At 34.2% G+C, this 19974-nt stretch overlaps 1 protein-coding gene across 3 annotated transcripts; it reads left to right on the forward strand.

Annotated features, from left to right (window-relative positions):
- The first annotated feature begins 338 nt into the window (after positions 1-338).
- Positions 339-18521, forward strand: LOC129001123 (serine hydroxymethyltransferase-like). 3 transcript variants are annotated; one of them, XM_054428318.1, is made up of 11 exons: positions 339-384; positions 2756-2813; positions 4147-4354; positions 8348-8523; positions 9143-9325; positions 11330-11410; positions 11681-11812; positions 12684-12856; positions 15258-15432; positions 16014-16130; positions 17483-18521. In XM_054428318.1, the coding sequence occupies exons 2-11, from the start codon at positions 2804-2806 to the stop codon at positions 17647-17649; spliced, it is 1422 nt and encodes a 473-aa protein (XP_054284293.1). In that variant the 5' UTR covers positions 339-384; positions 2756-2803; the 3' UTR covers positions 17650-18521. The 3 variants fall into 3 exon arrangements, with proteins under 3 accessions (XP_054284293.1, XP_054284292.1, XP_054284294.1); XM_054428317.1 differs by lacking the exons at positions 339-384; positions 2756-2813 and adding an exon at positions 2993-3184; XM_054428319.1 differs by lacking the exons at positions 339-384; positions 2756-2813 and adding an exon at positions 3586-3604.
- Positions 18522-19974: the final 1453 nt, after the last annotated feature.

Consider the following 19974-nt stretch of genomic DNA (forward strand, 5'->3'; position numbering starts at 1 on the left):
TATGTAGGAGATGTACACAATGTTATTAATTCAAATGTTTCTTTGAAGTGTTATTTTAACGTTATAATATCGAGTTATTCATCAAATCCAGTCTCCTATCAGCCTAATCTCAAGTACGTATTGCAAGACCCAAACGAATTTTATTTGATTAGATGTAGGGTTTTGATAAGGACTAAAAGAGGGGATCGTCGATCGCCCCTCTCTACTTCCCTTCCAAGAGTGACCTTGTATTAAGAAGTAATCAAGTAGTCAGCTGATCTACCATGTTGAAGTTTTATCCCGCCAGCATTTGATCTGCCGTCTGTCCTAGTGCTAGCGTCTGCTGTCTACCTTTGGTCTGTCAGTGTCAAACTGTCAAATCACGTTTTGAGCGGGAGGATCAAAGTTCTAGCCAGTGTTGCCAGGTGTACGATAATTATCGTATTTGTACGATTATTTTGCTCCTTCCCCATAAAAAATAATTTTGGAAAATTGTACGATAATTTTGACGTTGTGTACGATTTTTTGTCATAATGTACGATTATTTTTTGGGGGCTGGAAAATAAACTATTTCATATTGATTATTATACATTTAAACACGTTTCCCACTTTTAATATATGGAAAAACTGTAACATCACTTCGTTGCTGTTCGATCTGGCAACCTTGCAAAGGCATCAGCTGTGTTAGAGAGGGCCCATTGGCTACCAACTTAAGTGTTTATAGGAGAATTTTGAGAGAAGTTGGCCGCCATTTTTACTAGAGGTAGATTACGTTGTACCTTCAATTAATTATTGTACTCATTACATTGGCAGTAGGGGAATGAAATAAAGCAATGAGCTGGTTGATTTTTCCAGTTGAGAACGAAAATACCATCATTTTACAGCGTTTCAATTTTTTTCTAGCAGAGATGCAGATTCCGTGTGTGTGTGTGATAGTGTGCTGCCTCCGGTAGAATTTATATTTTTCATTTTTCTAGCTCAGTGGTAGGCTAGTAGAGCAAAAACGGTGGGTGGCAGAGACAAATAGAGTAAAATTTCGGCCATTCCATCCAGTGGCGTTGCTTGGTTAAATTCCAGGGGGGGGAGAAGCCTCAAATTTCCCAACTGCTTAACATAGATTTCCCAACTATTTTTTTTTTTTTAAATCAATTTCTGTACTTTTTTTTTAAATCTACAAATTATTATCCTACACTGCAGTAACATTCAATTCAGTATTTATAAACTTGCATTAACAAAACATAGCTAGTTTTACATAATATGTACTTGACATATTATGCCTACACATTATGCATATTTAAGTTTTACATAATATGTAAAACTAGCTATGTTTTGTTATTACTCAAAATTGAGTAATTTTGTATATATTATATACAAAATTACTCAATTTCTAAAACTTCTACCAATTCATAATGGAATTTTATGACTTCAAAAAACTTGAACAAGTAATGTTTCAAATCCAAAAAACTTTACAAACTATTGTGGTAGCAGACGTAGCAGTATAAAATGTCAGGGATATAAAATACGCCTCAGAGTACAAATTTAGTATAGAAAAAATATTTTATCACAAAACAATGAATATAAATACTTTTAGAAGTTAAGATCAACATTTTTACTTTCATAAAACTTACAACTAGGGTAGGCCTAAACAAGTTTGTAATGATGAAATATCAATATCAGTGTTGTGAATAATATTATTATAGTCTAGAAAAGAATTAACCTAAAATAAGACTCGTATAAAATAAAAACGTTCAACTTGGTTGATAATAAACTTATACATACAATAAAAATGTTAACCTTCATCTTCATCAAACTAGAACTTAGACAAAAATCAAACTTAGAGTGAAAGTCGAACATCAAATTTTAGGTTATATTTTGTCCAGGTAGATCTGTTTCAGAGTGATTTCGGTTTTGTAAATCCTTAATTATTAATGACAAATAACTTGTGTAGATTTTTAAATATATTCAGAGAATAAATATTCCATTTAGGTTATAAAAAAATAAGAGTTTTAAAGGTAATACTGATACCAAAACATATCTTTAATGTTATTTTAACCTGCTTATTAGCAAGTACTCCGGTCAGATAGCCTGCTCCAAATACCACAAAAAAGGTATAGGCTAAAATATATTTCATGTGACTGACGTGAAAAATATTTTTGAATTTCTTGTAAACACTAACAAACAACATAATTGAACAGAAGAGCTACATTGCTTACACTTTCAAAATTCAAACTCGCAGTCTCGCAGACGAATCATTCAGAATCATCAACACAGGACAGGATCAAGGTAGCCAACATACGTCCAATAAGGAACAAAGTTTCTCGTAAACGAAATTCTAACAAGCTATGCCGCTAATTGATTATTGATTTCTTAAAATTAGGCGTGTTTAGCTGGTTTAGCCTTGTTTAATCAAAGTTAAATGAAATCAAAGAAGCGTCAAGTTTGTCCAAGTCAAAGAAATATTTATCTTTGATGGATTTTTGCAAATATTTAAATTTTGTTTAGTTTTAAAATATATTTTTCTTGTATCTGACTTCCCAACTGTCCCAACTCGTGGCAAGGAAATTCCCAACTTTTCTCTTTCCCAGATTCTAGGGGGGGGAGGCTCCCCCCCCTACCCCCCCCAAGGCGACGCCCCTGATTCCATCATCGACTTGCTTGTTTTACATTATAATAATATTATTATAAAATAAAATTGTGTGTACGATAATTTTGCCCCAAAAACGATAATTTTGGCCTGCTTGTACGATAATTTTCGCCGGCGAATCTGGCAACACTGGTTCTAGCTTTCTTCCAATAACCACATTCAAGAACCAGTTTTGGAACAATGGAGAACGGTAAGTGAAATTTATTAACGTGTAATAATCAGTGTATTTTTCACTATACGTGTTTCCTCCTTGATTGGCCATTATCAAACAGTGATAGCGGTTCATTAAAACTTTTTGACTTTATTATATAACCACTATCTTTTAATTACGTAGAACATAACCTCAACCATGCTGTGATCATGCGTCAGAAAGTGAGATTTCTTTTTGTTTTATCATCACGTAGGTAACGGGGAAACTTTACCAGCCGCGTGTCAAAATGTTCCCTCTGAAATATTTTGGTCAAAATGTAATTAGAGCTTTAAATAGAAATGAAATAACTCTGTTAAGAAACTGTGTTAAACGGACTCTATCTACTAAGGTTGCATCTCTGACTAAAACAAGTAGGTAACTTATTGAATGATAGGCATCTAAGTAAAGCATATCGTATGTTATGTTCAATACGTTGGTTCAATAGCTCTGTCTGAAGAGTTTTACTTCTCTCATTGAACTAATTTAACATTATCTAAAATCTTAACATTTGTTTTAAAATGTCAGTAGGCCTACAGACTAATATAAAAAATCTAAATTTTCTTATTTAACTTTTGCCTAGGCTATTAGATGTTATGTCCGGGTAACTGGAGGACTTGTTTACTCAATGTTTTACTCAATCAAGATTTGACCTATGTCACCAAATCATTCAGTATTTTGATAACTAGATCTTCTCACTCTGTGTGCAAGATATAACTTAGGCCTACCCTATTACATAACATTTAAATGGTTGAATCTTTTGCTAACCAAATCTGTGATTTAAACAAACTACAGTAAGTTAACTTATTTAGATTTTTAGCTCTCAGGGATGTGTAGGGCCTAACTCAAGACTATTCATTTTATTTTTCTTGGTGTAGCCTATAACTTAGTCAATTGTTTCAAGTTAAGTTTATGCCTTATATAACTTAGGTTAAATGTAGTAAAATAAAATGTAGTTTTTAAACATGATTTACAATCAATTTATTAAGCCTACAGAAAATAGGATTAAAAGACAAAAGAAGACAGAGGTAACTTATATATTTCAATTGTGTTTCAAATGAGTTTGATATCATCAGCACCTAAAATTCAACATATAAGCATATATAAGTTAGCTGCTAACTTATATTGGAGATATTGGCAATTAATAATGAAATATATAGGCCTAAGTTTAATTAAATTTATGAGTTCAAAAAGGCCATGTGCATAAAATAAAATTATTATATATTGGCCTTGTTGAACTCAAAAATTTAATTATATATTTCATTATATAAGTTAGCTGTTTTAATTAAGTAACTTAAAATCCTAAAACAACTAGGCTAATATGATCTGGTTATAGGCCACAGCGACACAGTCATGAGTCCCCTACTGTCAGCAAATCTTGAGGACTCGGATCCTGACCTTTACAAATTGATCGAAAATGAAAAGATTCGCCAGCAGCATGGTCTAGAGATGATTGCTTCAGAGAACTTTACGTCTACAGCGGTGCTGCAAATATTGAGTTCGTGCCTAACTAACAAGTACTCGGAAGGTCTTCCTGGAGCTAGGTAATTGAAATGATCTAAGTAATCAACTCAGTTTGATAAATCCTAATCCTTTAACACTTAACCTTGTAATAACTTAACCAAACTACAACTAATCCAGCTGGCAAATCAAAATCACGTAATAGCCAAATTAATCATGATAATTTGTTTGTTAAGTTAACTTGGGTTAAATCTATTAAGCTTAGGATCTAGGCTTAGGCCTACCTATTCAATCTTGCCTAGGGACAATAGAGGATGCTATGAATTAATGCCATGCTTCCATATAAAACCTCAAAACCGCACTGCATCTACAGTAGCCTCCCTCTTATCCAGACTCCTCAGGACCGAGGTCAGTCCGGATAACGGGTTTTTCGGTTAAACCGACGTCTCCAAAAACTCGTTGAAACGCACCATTTAAATGCATACTGTAAATAAATTCTAAATAAATTTTTTTTAAATTCTTTGTTAAATTGTCTGTCTGTCTGTCTGACACACTCAAGATGGCATTTTACGCAATCTTCTCCAGGAAAACGAGAGTACCTATCAAGACCCAAGTCATTTTAATGTATTCACTGGATTGGCGAGAGTGTCTTTAGTCATTAAAATATGGTCTCACTACTTTGTAATTAAAATTACGGCCGTTCAAAAATGCAGTTTTGTGCGATTTTTGTCAAGTTTTCTTCCAATTTGTATCACATAATCATCTATGAAACAACGAACAGCTGTTCGGATCAAGATTATTTTTTCTAGCTGTCACTGAAATGTTTACAAATGTTGTTTACAAACACCACAACCATTTCCGATCACGTTTTGAAGGCAAATCCCATCCAAGTGAGATTAAAAACGTTTTTATTACATAAAGGATTTAATTAATCGCAAGTGGAATAATATAGTGTAACCGTAAATTAAATAACTAGGCATCATCCAGGTCAGGAACCAGAAATATGTGTATAAAATTGTTTTGGAGTTTTGATAACCAGAAAGAAGACATTGAATCAAGATTGAATCAGTGTTGTATACGGCTGGGAAACTTAAATTTACTAATGACCGTCGCCAATAGCTTAGAAACAATGTTCCACTCATTGACGGCTCTTCAATGGCGGTTGTGTAAAGTGTAAAGCAAAAAATTACAACTGCAGTGGGTGATTGTAACAGAGGTTTACGGATGATGCTGAACTCGATTTTCCAATGTGTCACTTTCTGTTCCTACCATTGACTATATAAAGTCAATAGTTCCTACTCACCGTGTGATGCAATCGCTGGACCATACAGCCAATAGGCCCATAGCCCTTCTCTTGGGTACGTGTGGTACGTATGCTTACCCAATTATTTATAACAACCCTTTCGACAACGATCCTTGATACCGGTACTTTTCCATAGAATACACGGCCTACCTAGGTACTTAAGAAATAAAATTATAAACGTCCAAAAACCCAACGTTGTGTGATTTTTGTCACATTTCCTTATAATGTTAATATATATACCAGCAACCATTGTTTAGAGAATACGTAATCTATTAAATAACAGAAAGTTATGTTGTATAAGGTTTTTTTTTCAAACTGACACCGATAAGTTTACATTAAGAGTTGTGTACAAATAAAGCAATTAATGGGAAATAACTTTGATTGCCGATAACTTTTTACGAGAAAATCCAAAACCAAGAGATCAATAACCTTGATTAACGCATATAATTGGTCGGCTGTACTACAGTTCTGAACTGTAAACGTTGGTTTTTGGTACGGTACTGGTTCTTTTCCTTTTAACCTTTAGTAGCAGCAAGAATCATTTTTACGTACCAATACATCACAGTAATTTACAAATTAGTTATCGTTGGTGTTGCACCTTATTTATTACAGGCGTAGGCCTATTCAATTTAATTGATGTCTTAACTGTATAATTTTTGCTTTTTCTGTCTGGATTCCAAAATGTTATGCTAAGAAAACTATAACGCATTTTAGAAAAACATTTATTCAGCAAACCATCATGAATTGTTCAAACACTTTGAACGTTGTTCATGTATCAATAGTTCGTGGCCTATTTTGGTAATTTTTATTACAAATTACCAATCTAAATCGTCTATAGTAGGCCTACTGTACTTCATTTCATATAGCAAACCGATTCAGATAGCATTTCAACAGAATTTCGAGTCATCTCCGGTCCAAGCAAATATAAATTGTTATGATCAAATTTTATGGCATTAACAAAGATTTCAAGTACTAATTTTATATGTACCTTTTTATGCTTAAAGCGTAGCAGATTCCCTAATTAAGTTCGGTATTTTTGTGTGTATGTATGATGGTAACGCATTAATGTCCTTGTTTCTCAATGTTTCACGGAAAGGACAAGAGCGCCTTGATAATGAAAATGTCAACCCGAATAAAGTGTTAAATTAAGAGGTTGAGGTAGTACCTTAAATACTTTTAACCATTATGTTATAGTCCTTTAAATTCTGAACAAAATTGTACAAATCCCATTTCCGTATATTTACTCTCACCGCTTACACATGATAAAGGTTGTTGACAAACTTGTGGGAGAAAGTATGTGTCAGAATGCTGATACCGTTTATTTAGTCATTGGATATAACATATGGACCAACAAGATCCGGGTGACATTTAATTGCGAAGCATTAGTTTTGGCTTGAAACTGTCAGATACTGTATTTGCGAAGGAATAGTTTTGTCAGCATATCTGAAAGTATGCAAACCAACTGCTGTGCTTTATATAAGAAGGTTTTAACTGACTATGATAAGATCCCCGTGCGTAGAACGGGCACACAGCTAGAGGAACAGGTGACATTGTCAAATATGCTTAATATAAAACAAAGAAAACATTCCATAAATTAAAATAGTATTGAAGTAAAATTAACTATAAACTGAGTTATTACCCAAAGTGTGCACCAATATTATTGTCATCCAGAAATTCAGATACAGAATAGAAGGTTTTTCTATTAAATACAGTTTAAGGTCATTTTTGAATTTAGTTATGCAGCTAATATTTTTGAATCTATTTGGTAGACTATTGTAAAGCCTCAAACTCATATAGTAGGGTGACTTTTCGTACTGTATACAATACTGTATACAGTATTTGACTTAAATATAGAAGAGCATTGTTTTTAGACACGTGATCACTGGTCTCAAATCTTTCCCACGAGAACAGTCGTTTCAGTACCGCCTACTTCCTGCCGATGATCTAGTCTGGTTAAATCGATGTGCTGATAAAAATTGTCCGGTTAAAAAATGTAATTTCTGCCGAGTGTAGTGCGGTTAAACCGATGTCCAGTTAAAAGGTGTCTGGATAAGAGGGAGTCTACTGTATCAAGTAAAACAATGACATTATGAAAATTAAATGGATGAGTACATAGCTGATCTTAGTCAGTAACAAAGCTACACAGGTCATCACACACCATTCTACACTCATCCTTCACTCATATTTGGGTTAAAATACGCACCTAGGTGGCGTCCCCATCTCAAAATTGATTGATTGATTGATTGTAGTTTATAGCACTCGCCTTCAAATCTGAAGGTCGCGGGTTTGATTTTAAGAGAGAATGTTTCTGGGCCCAGATGCCATTTACCATTAGGCTATCATTTAACGATGCTACTCTAAAGAAAGATTAATGTTAAATAGTTAGGGTTTGAACCGTTTTCTTACAAAAGAGTTTTTAAAAAGCCAATGGATTAGAAACAAAAATAAATCAAGTAAGCTAATAATAAGTAAGCATGCTGGTGTCCTTAAACAATCGGTTCTAAACTGGTGTATCCAACAAGATGCCAGTTTCTGCACATGTGCATTGTTTCAATTTCAGTAGCCTCTAGGTATAATCTCGATCCATAAAAAAGAGCCTTAAAGTATTAATGTGTATGTACATGAAATGTATGTATATGAAATTACAGTAGTCTACATAATATATTGTAACGTGCTTATTTTGAGGGGGGGGGGTAAAACTAAAGAAATATAAACCTAAAAAAACAATTGTTGTACTCTGTAAGCAGACCTACAAGTAACTTTTGTTCTCTAGGTACTACGGAGGCAATGAGTACATTGACGAGATTGAGTTGCTGTGCCAGTCGCGTGCGCTGGAAGCATTTGGCCTGGACCCGCAGCAGTGGGGATGCAACGTGCAACCGTATTCTGGTTCTCCTGCCAACATGGCTGTATACACTGCATTGCTACAACCCCATGACAGGATCATGGGTAAGTCCTGTGGAGTTAGTGTTGTAGGCTAATTTAACATTCTTCTGAGTTAAGTTTACACAACAGATTATAATGTTTAATATGTTATTTTGGTTTAGATAGAAAGGCTCATTCTTAAAAAATATTTTTAGTATCGGTCTCCTGGCAAATACAGTAGGTAGTATTGCATACAATTTGTTCCTGTGTTAAAAATTATGATTTCAGTGACTGCTTTTACAATGTCTCTCTTTATATAGAGTTACTGTATATTGTTTGGTTTAGTGTCAATGTATTTATTAATTGGTAAGTGTATTAAATGGTGGTGCAACCAGCAAGTTGTACCAGATCATTTATCTTGATTATTGTTCAATTTTAAAATATTTTATTCAGTAGCTAGTTGATAGTTGAATTTCTTCATAGTTGTTCCTGTATGTTATATAGAGGTTTCCGTCAAATAAACAAAAGTACTAAGTTTAGTTACTAAAATACAACAATACCAACTTAGCTAACCTAACTTATTCAGTTAGGTTCTTAACCTATGAAGTCTAGAAAAGGGGTTTCCTTCAAATAAAAAATGTCTGTCCAAAGCCTAGTTGCTCCTAAATGCCAAAATTCCGAATAACTAACCTTACTTATTCAGGACTGGATCTACCCGATGGTGGCCATCTAACTCATGGCTTTATGACGGCCAACAAAAGGATATCAGCCACTTCGGTGTTCTTTGAGTCAATGCCGTACAAAGTCAACCCTAACACAGGGTTGATAGACTACGACAAACTGGAGGAAACTGCACAACTTTTCAAACCCAAATTGATCATTGCTGGTATGTATTGTCCTTGTTGTCCTCTTGTCAGTAAAATTCATTTTTGTATTATTATTGTTGTATTATTATTTCAAAGTTCAAACAAAATTAACCATCTTTGTTCAAAGATCCACCAGGAAGCAAACTTTTTAGTTGTTCTTGCTGAATGATTTTAACAAACTGTAAAAATAAAACAACTGATTGGCTAGTAGGAAAATATTTCAGATGCTTTCAAACAAATAAACTATGCTGAAAATTGTATTTTTAAAACATGGTTTTAAGCTACATTTAAATCAGGGTGTTCACCGACCAGGAAAACCAGGATTTATGCATTAATTTTTTGAACTGGGAATTATGCGTAAATTTGGTATTTTTCGTAATTTTGTATACGCTAGTAGCATTTCACGAGAGAGTCACGATAGGATAAATGTTTTGTGGATGTGCCGGGGATTGAACCCGTCCCTCCCGCACCGAAGTCCGAGACACTAACCACTAGGCTAGCACACAACCAAGGATTTGTTAGGGATTTTTCTCGATCGTGCATGCCGACGATGATGTTTTCGTGACCTTGAGAGACGATGATGATATCCACACGACCGCTGGATATGTTAGTGATTTTACCGTGATCGTGCATGCCGACGATGACGTACTTACGTGACGGTGGGAGATGATGATATCCACACGACCGCTGGATATATTAGTGATTTTACCGTGATTGCGCATGACGACGTCGTCGTTTCCGTGATCACGGGAGACAATTATGGTGACCACACGGCTGTGAGATATGTTTGTGATTTTTCTTTGACTGTGGGAGACAAATATGATGTTTCTGTTACCGCTGAACAACATCAGTCACAATCACGGAAGATAGTGGTGATGTTTCCGTTACTGAGGAATATATTCAGGATTTTGCAGTGATTGCGGAAAACGATGATGGTATCTCTACGACAGTGGTAGAAAGTTATTAAAACTATATTAATTTTACTTTATTTTTTTTAAGTAGGCCTATACAAATACATTATAGATTTAATTACCGACTTAATTCTGCTTTTTTAAAATTTCATTCCCGTTTCCATAAGTTTTGGCAGAAAAAATTTAAGTAATTAAAACTGTGTAAAAGTAGGAAATAATAGATATTTACATAACTGTTTAAATTGTAAACAACAAATGTTTCAAAGTATTTTCTCGAATATAAACATATTAGTATCTGTTTAGTAGGAAATTTTATCTAGTTTTCAATAATGAGATTGGTTTTGCAGTGTAAGCTCTAGCAAAAAATACTTGATGTTGGAAAAACTGTGAAAAAGTCATAAATGTTTGATATTTTAGTAAAAAAGGGCTAGTCTTTTGTAGTCTTCCAGTCATAACATTTGTTGGCAAACCTCATATTCGTGTTCAGCACCCCAAAAAACTTAAAGGTATCCAAAATCATCTTTCCATCATAACTTCACAGGTAAAACTCCCTGGGGCCCTGACTATCTTGCAATATTACAGTAATCATAAATTTTGTTCCTTTAACTGAGAAGATAACTAAAATAACGAACTGTGTTAGCGCTTAAACAGCATTGACGGGAGTTGGCACACGGATACCATGTAAAAGGTATTGCAAAGTTGCTATAATGGAACCTGGTAGTAAGTCTCTATTGCAATATTATGGATTGCATGAATGGCAGCACAAATAATATTTTAAACTAATATTCAGCACAACTTTTGGCTTTATGTGAAAACCGTTTAGAGTATTCAGGTTGATTTGTATGCATTGGAATAAGTATTCCGTTTTCAACTGCCAAATTTCAATTTTATTTCAATCAATATAAACTTATTTGTAAAAATATTAAAAACCATCAAAGCTTTGATTATGGTTAGGTTAAAATATTTGCGTTCTTCAATTGTTGGTAGTGTTTTGATGGTATTAATTAATATATCTCATTTACATATATATACATATATATATATATATATATAGATGTTTCAATAACACGGAACACCTGCTTTCATATTATTTTTACCCATTTTGTTGTGCAGGTATCAGCTGTTATTCTCGGTGTCTAGACTATAAGAGGTTTAGACAGATTGCAGACGCAAACGGAGCCTACCTAATGTCAGGTGAGATATGAAAACTTAAAAGTTGTGTTAAAACTTTAAAGTAAAAAATAGTTTTATAGAATGGAAAAAAAAAAATTTTTGTGTCAAATTTGATTATTTTTTGTAATATCTAATTAAAACGTTTGCAATTTGATATTTGAGTGTCAACAATTTTATATTTATCTAACATAAAGTAAATATTTGGTATGTGGGTAAATCGTGAATAACTTTTGCCTTTCCTTAATAATGTTAAGGCGGATTTCCTTCATTTTAATAACATGCCTTTCCTAGACATGGCGCATATTTCTGGATTGGTGGCCGCTGGGGTGATTCCTTCGCCTTTTGAGTACAGTGACGTCGTGAGCACAACCACACACAAGACTTTGAGAGGACCTCGTGCCGGCATCATATTCTTCAGGAAAGGTTCGTAAGGAAATAAAAACACTGATGAAGGTGTTGCCTTTGTGTCAATTATGTAGCCTAATTGACTTTGGATACTGAAGTAGTTCATAGACGTTGTATCTATATGGATCAGCTGTTGCCAATTTTTTTTAGACCTTACACTGCCTTATGTTTTTTTTTCTGTGAGATTCTTACTCCACATTTGTTTATGAAGAAAAAAATACAACCACAAATAATGAAGCCACTTGGCTTCTGAAAACAATAAGGAAAACTGAGTGGAAACACTACAAACTCGCAGAATAAAAATGAGTCCCAGGCTATCTAAGAACTCTTTTCTTAAGTGAGTTCCTGGCTATCTAAGAACTCTTTCTCAAGTTGGTTGTGTATCCATTCCTTATTCCTAATCCATATTTGGTAAAGTGTGCAGTAATCATCTCTTTTAATAACTTAACCGACCCGTCCTATTCTCCTGTTATTAGCTTTTGCCACAAGATATGGACCTTTAAAAGGTTTTCTTTTTTCTTAATTCTGTTTATTCCCTCAATATATCACTTCATCTTGTTGCTTGTAATATTTTCTGTAGTACCTTATTGTAAAAAAGAAATAAGTTTTAACTCTGTATCCATGCCAGCATCATGCCTTCAGCACCATAGAGAAATTTACTAATGTGTTAAAATGTTGTTGAATCTCATTGATATTCATTTTCTTTGTTCTTTGTTTGGTAAAAAATTTACTCACGATCAACGATGTGGATGGTGGTAGGAACATTGTTTAAATAAACTTTGAAAATTTTAACCCGAAATAGAATATGATTAAAAAAATATGTGGTCAAATTCCCAGAGTAGAAAAATAATATTAGACATGTGGAAGTATACATGTACTGTCTGGGCAGGAGTGAGATCAACGACCAAGTCCGGTGAGAAGATCATGTACGATCTGGAGAGCCGAGTGAACCAGGCAGTATTCCCAGGTCTACAGGGAGGACCTCACAACCACCAGATAGCAGCCATGGCAACGGCTTTCCTTCAGGCCAAGACTCCAGAGTTCCGGGCCTACCAAGAACAGGTAAGATGCTTCCAGGAGTGGTTGTGATTTGTGAGTTTGATGAACGCTAGGTTGCCGCAGAAAAAGGCCAGAAAAACTGTGAAATAATATTACGTTTTTTTTTTGTATATGCAGGATTAGGTAAATGTATGGTTTATAGGTTGGTACTAGGGATGGACAGGATTGAATTTTTAGTTCGGGACCGGACGGGATTTTTATTTCCTTCCCGATTTTCGGGACGGGATTTTTTTTCTGTGCTTAAAAAGAAAGTCTTGAGTATTGCAAGACTCCGCGCTCACGGGGTGATCGTCGGTATGACTCGCGGTCACGGCATGATCGTCGGTATGACTCGCGATCACGGCACGATCGTCGGCATGACTCCGCGGTCACAGCGCGATCGTCGGTAGGACTCTGCGGTCACGTCGTGATCGTCGGTATGACTCCGCGGTCACGGGGTGATCGTCGGTATGACTCGCGGTCACGGCGCGATTGTCGGTAGGACTCCACGGTCACATCGTGATGTGTTACATTAAAAAAACTAAACTGCCTTAGATGGTAAAAAAGAGCACTTTTTGGCCAGTATCATAATTTTGCCCAGGATCCCAACATGGAGTATTTTATGGTACCATTGTTAAAAATTTTAAATGTAAAGCCCCACCGAGTGATATCTCTATTAAAGTTACTTTATTAAAGAAGAATATCAGCAAAAACTATGGTTCTCAACTTTCAACTCAACATCCCAACTCAGCACAAGAAGAAGAAATGTAAATAAAAAATCTCTCAACAGAAATCATGATCATTTATTGAGAGATTGCATTCTTAGTGCATATTCAATTCTGCTTACTTTATGTTATATGACTTAGCAAGCGCTTTGAAATCCGGTCATAAAAAAGTCAAATTATCAAAATCCCAAAAACCATGAATGAAATTTCCAAAAAAAGTTGGTAAACACTGTTTGGTAAACTGTTGCTATTTTGACCAGTATAAAAGTAGGCCTAGCATTTGCTTTGGTAATTAAGTTGGTGAAGTGTGCCTTCATCACAATGTCATCCCGATCATTTCTTGTGATGGCTAGCATCTTAACCCTTCCTGTACGGGCGAAATCGTGACATAGAACGGGAAATTTTTTTAGGAAAATATAAAAATTAATTTTCCTTATTTGTGTTTTGTTATACAAGTAAACATAATATAAACACAATGGAACACTTCATACTGTCAAAATAATTGTTTACTAGTTTTTAACTATGTGGATATATTCGCTACCCGTCCGCGGATGAGTAGAAAAGCAGCGGATATATCTGCCACCCGTCTTTGAAGATGACAACGTTAGGCAATAAATAAAGAACAATATGTAAACAATAAATAAAGATAATGTAGTGTTGAGCGCGAAACGTCGATGGGGGAGCGTAGGAGAGGTGGGGGTTGCGCGGGAGAAGGGGAGGCGTGGGAGAGGGTTAGGCACGGGAGAGAGAAGGGAGTGCGGGAGAGAGCGCAGCCATGGAGAGAGCAGGAAAAAGGCACCTACGTACCACGGAACATCTGGTTTTCTGATCAAGCACCTGCTAGTCTGTCAGAAGAGAAGGCGGATATATCCACTTCCCGTCCGGAACATCAAACACCATAAGCGGATATATCCGACACCCGTCCTTTATCACCAAAGGCTTAGGCGGATATATCCGTCACCCGTCCGGGAAGGGTTAAGAGTCCTCAGGGGCTAGCGGCCATCTTGGATAATTTCAAACAACTATTGGGTTATTTATCATCCAAAAATATTTTTCTAAAACGAAAGTGGTTGTATTTTAAATATCTAAGGCTCTGTGGGATTAGAAATTTTAAATGTAGTTTTGAATTGTTTACCAAGGGAGTCCATGGAAGCTAACAGCCATCTTGGATTTTCCTGCCATAAGAGCAGCGTTAATTTCGTTATATTCTAACAGCCGCTGAAGAGTGATTTACCACCTCAAAATATTTTTTTCATATACCAAAGTGATCGTAATTGAAATATATAGTGTACTGTGTGATTAGAAATTTTCTTGTAGTGTTTTTACAAGTTAGAAGGTCTAGGCTCCAAGAACTGTTAACTTAGACAGAAATCAGAATTACGTCCAATTTGGCTGGTGTCTGTCAACTGCACTTGTTAACATCTGGTACACCTCTGCTGTGTCCCCACACTGCTTCGTTGTCCCTGAGGTTCACTTTTAAGAGCATTGACCATTATCAACGTCACATCCCTTAATATCACCTGACCCTTATCTTTGGTTTTATCAAAATTAGATGAAATGTGCATACGTCACTGAGAAAAACAGTGAATTTCATTTTCATGTTTAAAATAGGGACCGCGTTAAATGTTTCAGAAAAAAAATGTAATATCAAACCAGAAATAGGACAATGACAAATTTATTACCTATACACTCCTTCCCAGGTTGTGAAGAACGCAAAGACACTGTGTGCAGGGTTGCAGCAACGAGGGTACAAGATCTCAACGGACGGGACAGATGTTCACTTGGTGTTGGTAGACCTGCGAAACGTCAAGCTGTCTGGATCCAAAGCTGAGTTTATCCTGGAAGAGATTAGTGTGGCGTGTAACAAAAACACGGGTGAGTAAATAAAATTGTGACTAATATATAGGCCTACCTACAAAAAATTAAAAGTCACTGATTTTCAAGGGAACTGGTAGACAACCGTTTTGAACATACTAGATTTGAAATCCTTATCCAACGGGTTGAAAGGTTTTTTGTTTGGAATTTTTTACGAAGAACTATTGCTTGTCTTCTAGTGTTACAACCAGACGTGTAGGTTATTGTTGTTTTTCAACATCAGCATAGTTTTTCAGTCCCCTAGGTTGCCGCTTCCTGTTACTTCAGCAACGATGCGAGCGAGTCTTTTGTATACATCTGTTGTGTCTCAGCATTGTTTCAATGTGTTGCCTTTCTTACACATGGTCATATTATTTTATCTTGTTGAGTTGACAAATAACTGATTCAACTTTTTTGGAGCTAACAAACTAATCTAGCTATGTGTAAGTTACCTTAAGTTTGTCAAGCATACTTAAATTGGTACTTTTGTTAAATTTTAACAGCTAAATTGCCCCAAATAAAGTTTTTGAAAAATGTAGGTGATACTAGAAGTTAAATAAAACGTCTAAGCAGACTATAGATTTAATCATATCTTTTTATAGTTCCTGGGGACAAGAGCGCAATGAACCCTAGTGGCATCAGACTTGGAACTCCAGCCCTGACTACACGAGGCCTCAAGGAACCAGAGATTGAAAAAGTCGTCGATTTCATCGACAGAGGTAAGAACTGTACAAGTTTCCTGCCAAAGTAAACCTTAGTGTATGGTTCAATTTAAACTTTTATCGTCTTAAGATTTTGTTTTGTTTTAGCCGAGTGTACTAGTATAAGTTTTGAGGAAAATGGTGTATGGAGCTTAAATAAGGGTGAAACATTCTCATTCTCACTGAACTTATTTGAAAGAAAATAATGTATTGTTTTAATTATTTTTTGAGTGTGTCAATACCTAATGACTATCTTGGTCTCTGTTTCGAGAGGGATGGGTAGGCCTATAATTATCCAATAAAATATTATTTTTTGAAAAGAAAGCAGGCACTTTCCTTTGAAATATTTACTGGTGTGGACACATAAAAAAAGGTTAAAAGTGATACTGAACAATTTGCATGGAAATATAGTAGTTATGGTTTTTAAACTGTATTATTATTACTTAAATTAAATTAGTTCAATGTTAAATACCTAATATTAATTATAATTCTATTCATGTAACTCGTACAAATAGTAGCAATGGAGCTCAATTTATTTTAACACTACAGCACAGCTCTACTTAACCATAAAATATAGTTAAATTTGTTGTATCCTGTTTGCTTGCAACTTCCCAAAATTGTTGAAAGATCTTTAAATCATTGATTAATTGTAAAACTTAATGATACAGTGACAAAGTGATTGAACACATTTTTATAAAGTATTTTATCATTTATTATTTAAAGAAATTTTCAGTTAAAAGGAAATTGTTACACTTTTGGCGAATTTCCCATGTAGGGAATAAGCTACCGTAGATCTCATGGTAAGACCTAGACCAGGGACCGATTTACAGAGGCCAAAAACACTCTCCGTTAAAATTAATATATGTGTCAGCGCTATAACTCGAGCAAAAATTGTCCAATTTTTATGAAATTTGGTACAAACGTGTAAACCTAATTCAAACGAGGTCGCGAACCAGCATGATCGGACTATGGAAACAGGTAAAAATAGATTTTTCCCATTTTTGACCCTAAAAACACAAAATATCATAATTTCTCTCCAAACCTTTTTAGAGCTTAAAAAAATTTTAACTAAAGGATGTTGTAACATAGACCACAATTAAGTGCCTAGGTTTTAAGGATTTGATTGAATATAGCAGGCTTATCTGAATAGGAAAGAGTTTAAACTGGCACTAGAAAAACACTTTTCACTGTATACCAGTACTTCATATATAGTCTGTAATTTTTTGTCTTTAATAATTTACATTAAGACTATTTCACTTTCACTGACAGCATTTCCAACTAAGGAAGAAAATTATTGTAACTTAGTTGATTTGAACAATCCACCTTTGGCTTTACATAATCCATTTTAAATCTGTAATTTTGCCATGCAGCTCTGAAACTTGCATTGGAAGCGCAAAACCTTTCCGGCCCCAAGCTGGTGGACTACAAGAAAGTTGTTTTGGAAGACAATTCAATTGCTCCAAAAGTGAAATCTTTGCGGAGAGAAGTGGCAGAATTTGCTGGACAGTTTCCAGTACCCTCTTTTCATGAGCTGTGAAATTCCTCTGATCATTTCTTTTGGAATCTCACTCTGAATAATATTCAGTAAAGAACAAAAAGATCTTATGGAATGATTTTGTTTAGCAAAGGGAAATTTCCTTCTTAACATTTGACAAGTTATTTCTCCAAAAAACTTACGCACTAATTAAGCTTTTTCTTCAAATCTTTTGAACGAGTCATTGTAACTTTGAATTCGTCCTACCAAACTTACTTTTTGTGCCATCATAATAATTATGATAAGCATTAAAGTTGTTAAAAAAACATGAAATCACCATTCAGCCATTTGAAAAGTATCTCTTTGAAAACAGAACTCTTTGCATTTTATACTGTATTCTGTTAAATAGTTTGTTAATGTTTTAATTAGTCCAGGTTGTCACATAAATACCGTGAAAAATGTACTATCTTACCTACTGTGTTAAACAGAATTATGTAAATGCATGCACGTCGCACAATCTATCCATTGCATCAATGAAGTCCTTTTTTTCAGTTATGATTGTTTTAATTAATTTTTATCACAAAGTAATTGCTCAATTTGTGTCTCCGTTTTGTTATTGAATTTATTATTTTTGTTATGAAAATATTTTTGTTTTTAGATGTAGATTTGTAATTTTATATAAGGCAACTTATAAAAGTGCACTTAACAGTTTGTATACTAACTGTAATTTATATTGTATATGTATTTTAGTAGGAAATTAGTGTTTGGAGACGATTAATTCTAGTTCTGTTAACATTCCAAGCAATATAATTGTGATGCAAGTCTTGCTTTTGTTAATTTATCCATCTAGTATTGTTGCTACTTTGTCCCACTATGTATACACTATATTTTTTCCGGTGTTATGAACAATAAAACTGTTGTATTGTAATTTGTAACTAGTTTGTCAGTTTTTTCCTGAGTGTGATCTTTTGGTAATCTAAGATTTTATACTAAGAACTGTATAAGTTTTAACATTTTGTTGTAAACTCCAGTATAAAAGCAGTTTAAACAAGTGGTGTAACTTTTTTTCCAACTTCTTGGGGGAAAAATATTTCTGTGGTAAACACTGAAAAACAAGTATTTTTTAAATTGTAGTTAAGTTTTTTAAATGACTTGGATATTATGGTGTAAACACGGCTATATAGACATTAACGTATATGTATTTAAGAGATGGCTGTCGTAAAAATTAATACAACACCAAAATAATTTGTAGGAGCTTTATAAAAAACGCTTTGGAACCCAGAAACATTTTATTTGAAAATATAATAACATAAATGTAAAATAGAGAGATAAAAAGAATAAATATATTATATTTAATAATAAAACATAATGATTGATAGCATAAGGACGTAACCTTGTTGCTGCAAACCTAGGGACTTAGCTACCTTTGAGGGGCTTATTTATTTTGATTCAATCAGCTTCATTGTTAAAGCATTTTTTTACTTATATCCACACCTAGTACAAAAAAGTATTGGGCCAAAGAACACTTCACAACGCAGAACAAAATTAGTTTTAAAAGCATACAACAAAACAAGAAATTTGCAAAATTGTTACAGTAATATCCATAAATCGGCAACCTATAGCAATAAATTTGATCTTAATAAGCAAATTTCCAAAAGTTCTAGGGGAAATGTCAAAAACTTATTCAACTACAAAATCCCTCTTTCAACGGTCTGTAAAAATAATTTTTTAGTACAATTTTGGTCCAATTTACAAAAATATGTGGATTTTTACAATATAGTTACAATTTTTACAGATAATAAGGAGCAAATTTAGGAGGCAGGTAAATAAGCATTAGAACAAACAGCAGTTTTTTGTTCTGAAAACCCTAAAATAAATAAGTTTGGCGGTAATAGAACTAGGTTTTCCCAGGATTACTACTGTCTTACCTCCTCAATAAAGGAATGTTAGGAATAAAATAACCGTTATCACTGAGATTTACACAACCTTTAGTCAGTCTATGGGAAATATAAACAAATAGTTTTATCTGGGTTGCCTGAACATAACAGTTGACATTTCTTAAGTTCTATTGCAAAAAACATATATCAAAAGTTAGGTATAGCAAAGTAAAGTAGAAGTAAAAAAGTTTTGATGGTTTCAAGTTTAAAACAGGATTAAAACCTGCATTAATCCCAATAAGTTTTACAAAACTACTTTCTAAAATATGGTTTTAAAAGGGTAAAAATTATTTTACTCTTCACTCTGCAGGAAAAATAGGTAGTAAAAAGGTGTGTATAATTTGAATATAAAATATCATTTTATAAAGTAATAAATCTAAAAAAATAATAACAAGCGTCTCGATGTTAAGATTTTGCTTTATGTTTAACAATTGTTTAAAGCTTAAAAACT

Source organism: Macrosteles quadrilineatus, unplaced genomic scaffold, assembly GCF_028750875.1.
Source record: "Macrosteles quadrilineatus isolate MER2022 unplaced genomic scaffold, UCM_ALF_1.0 Scaffold_8__2_contigs__length_117827958, whole genome shotgun sequence".
NCBI lineage: Eukaryota > Metazoa > Arthropoda > Insecta > Hemiptera > Cicadellidae > Macrosteles > Macrosteles quadrilineatus.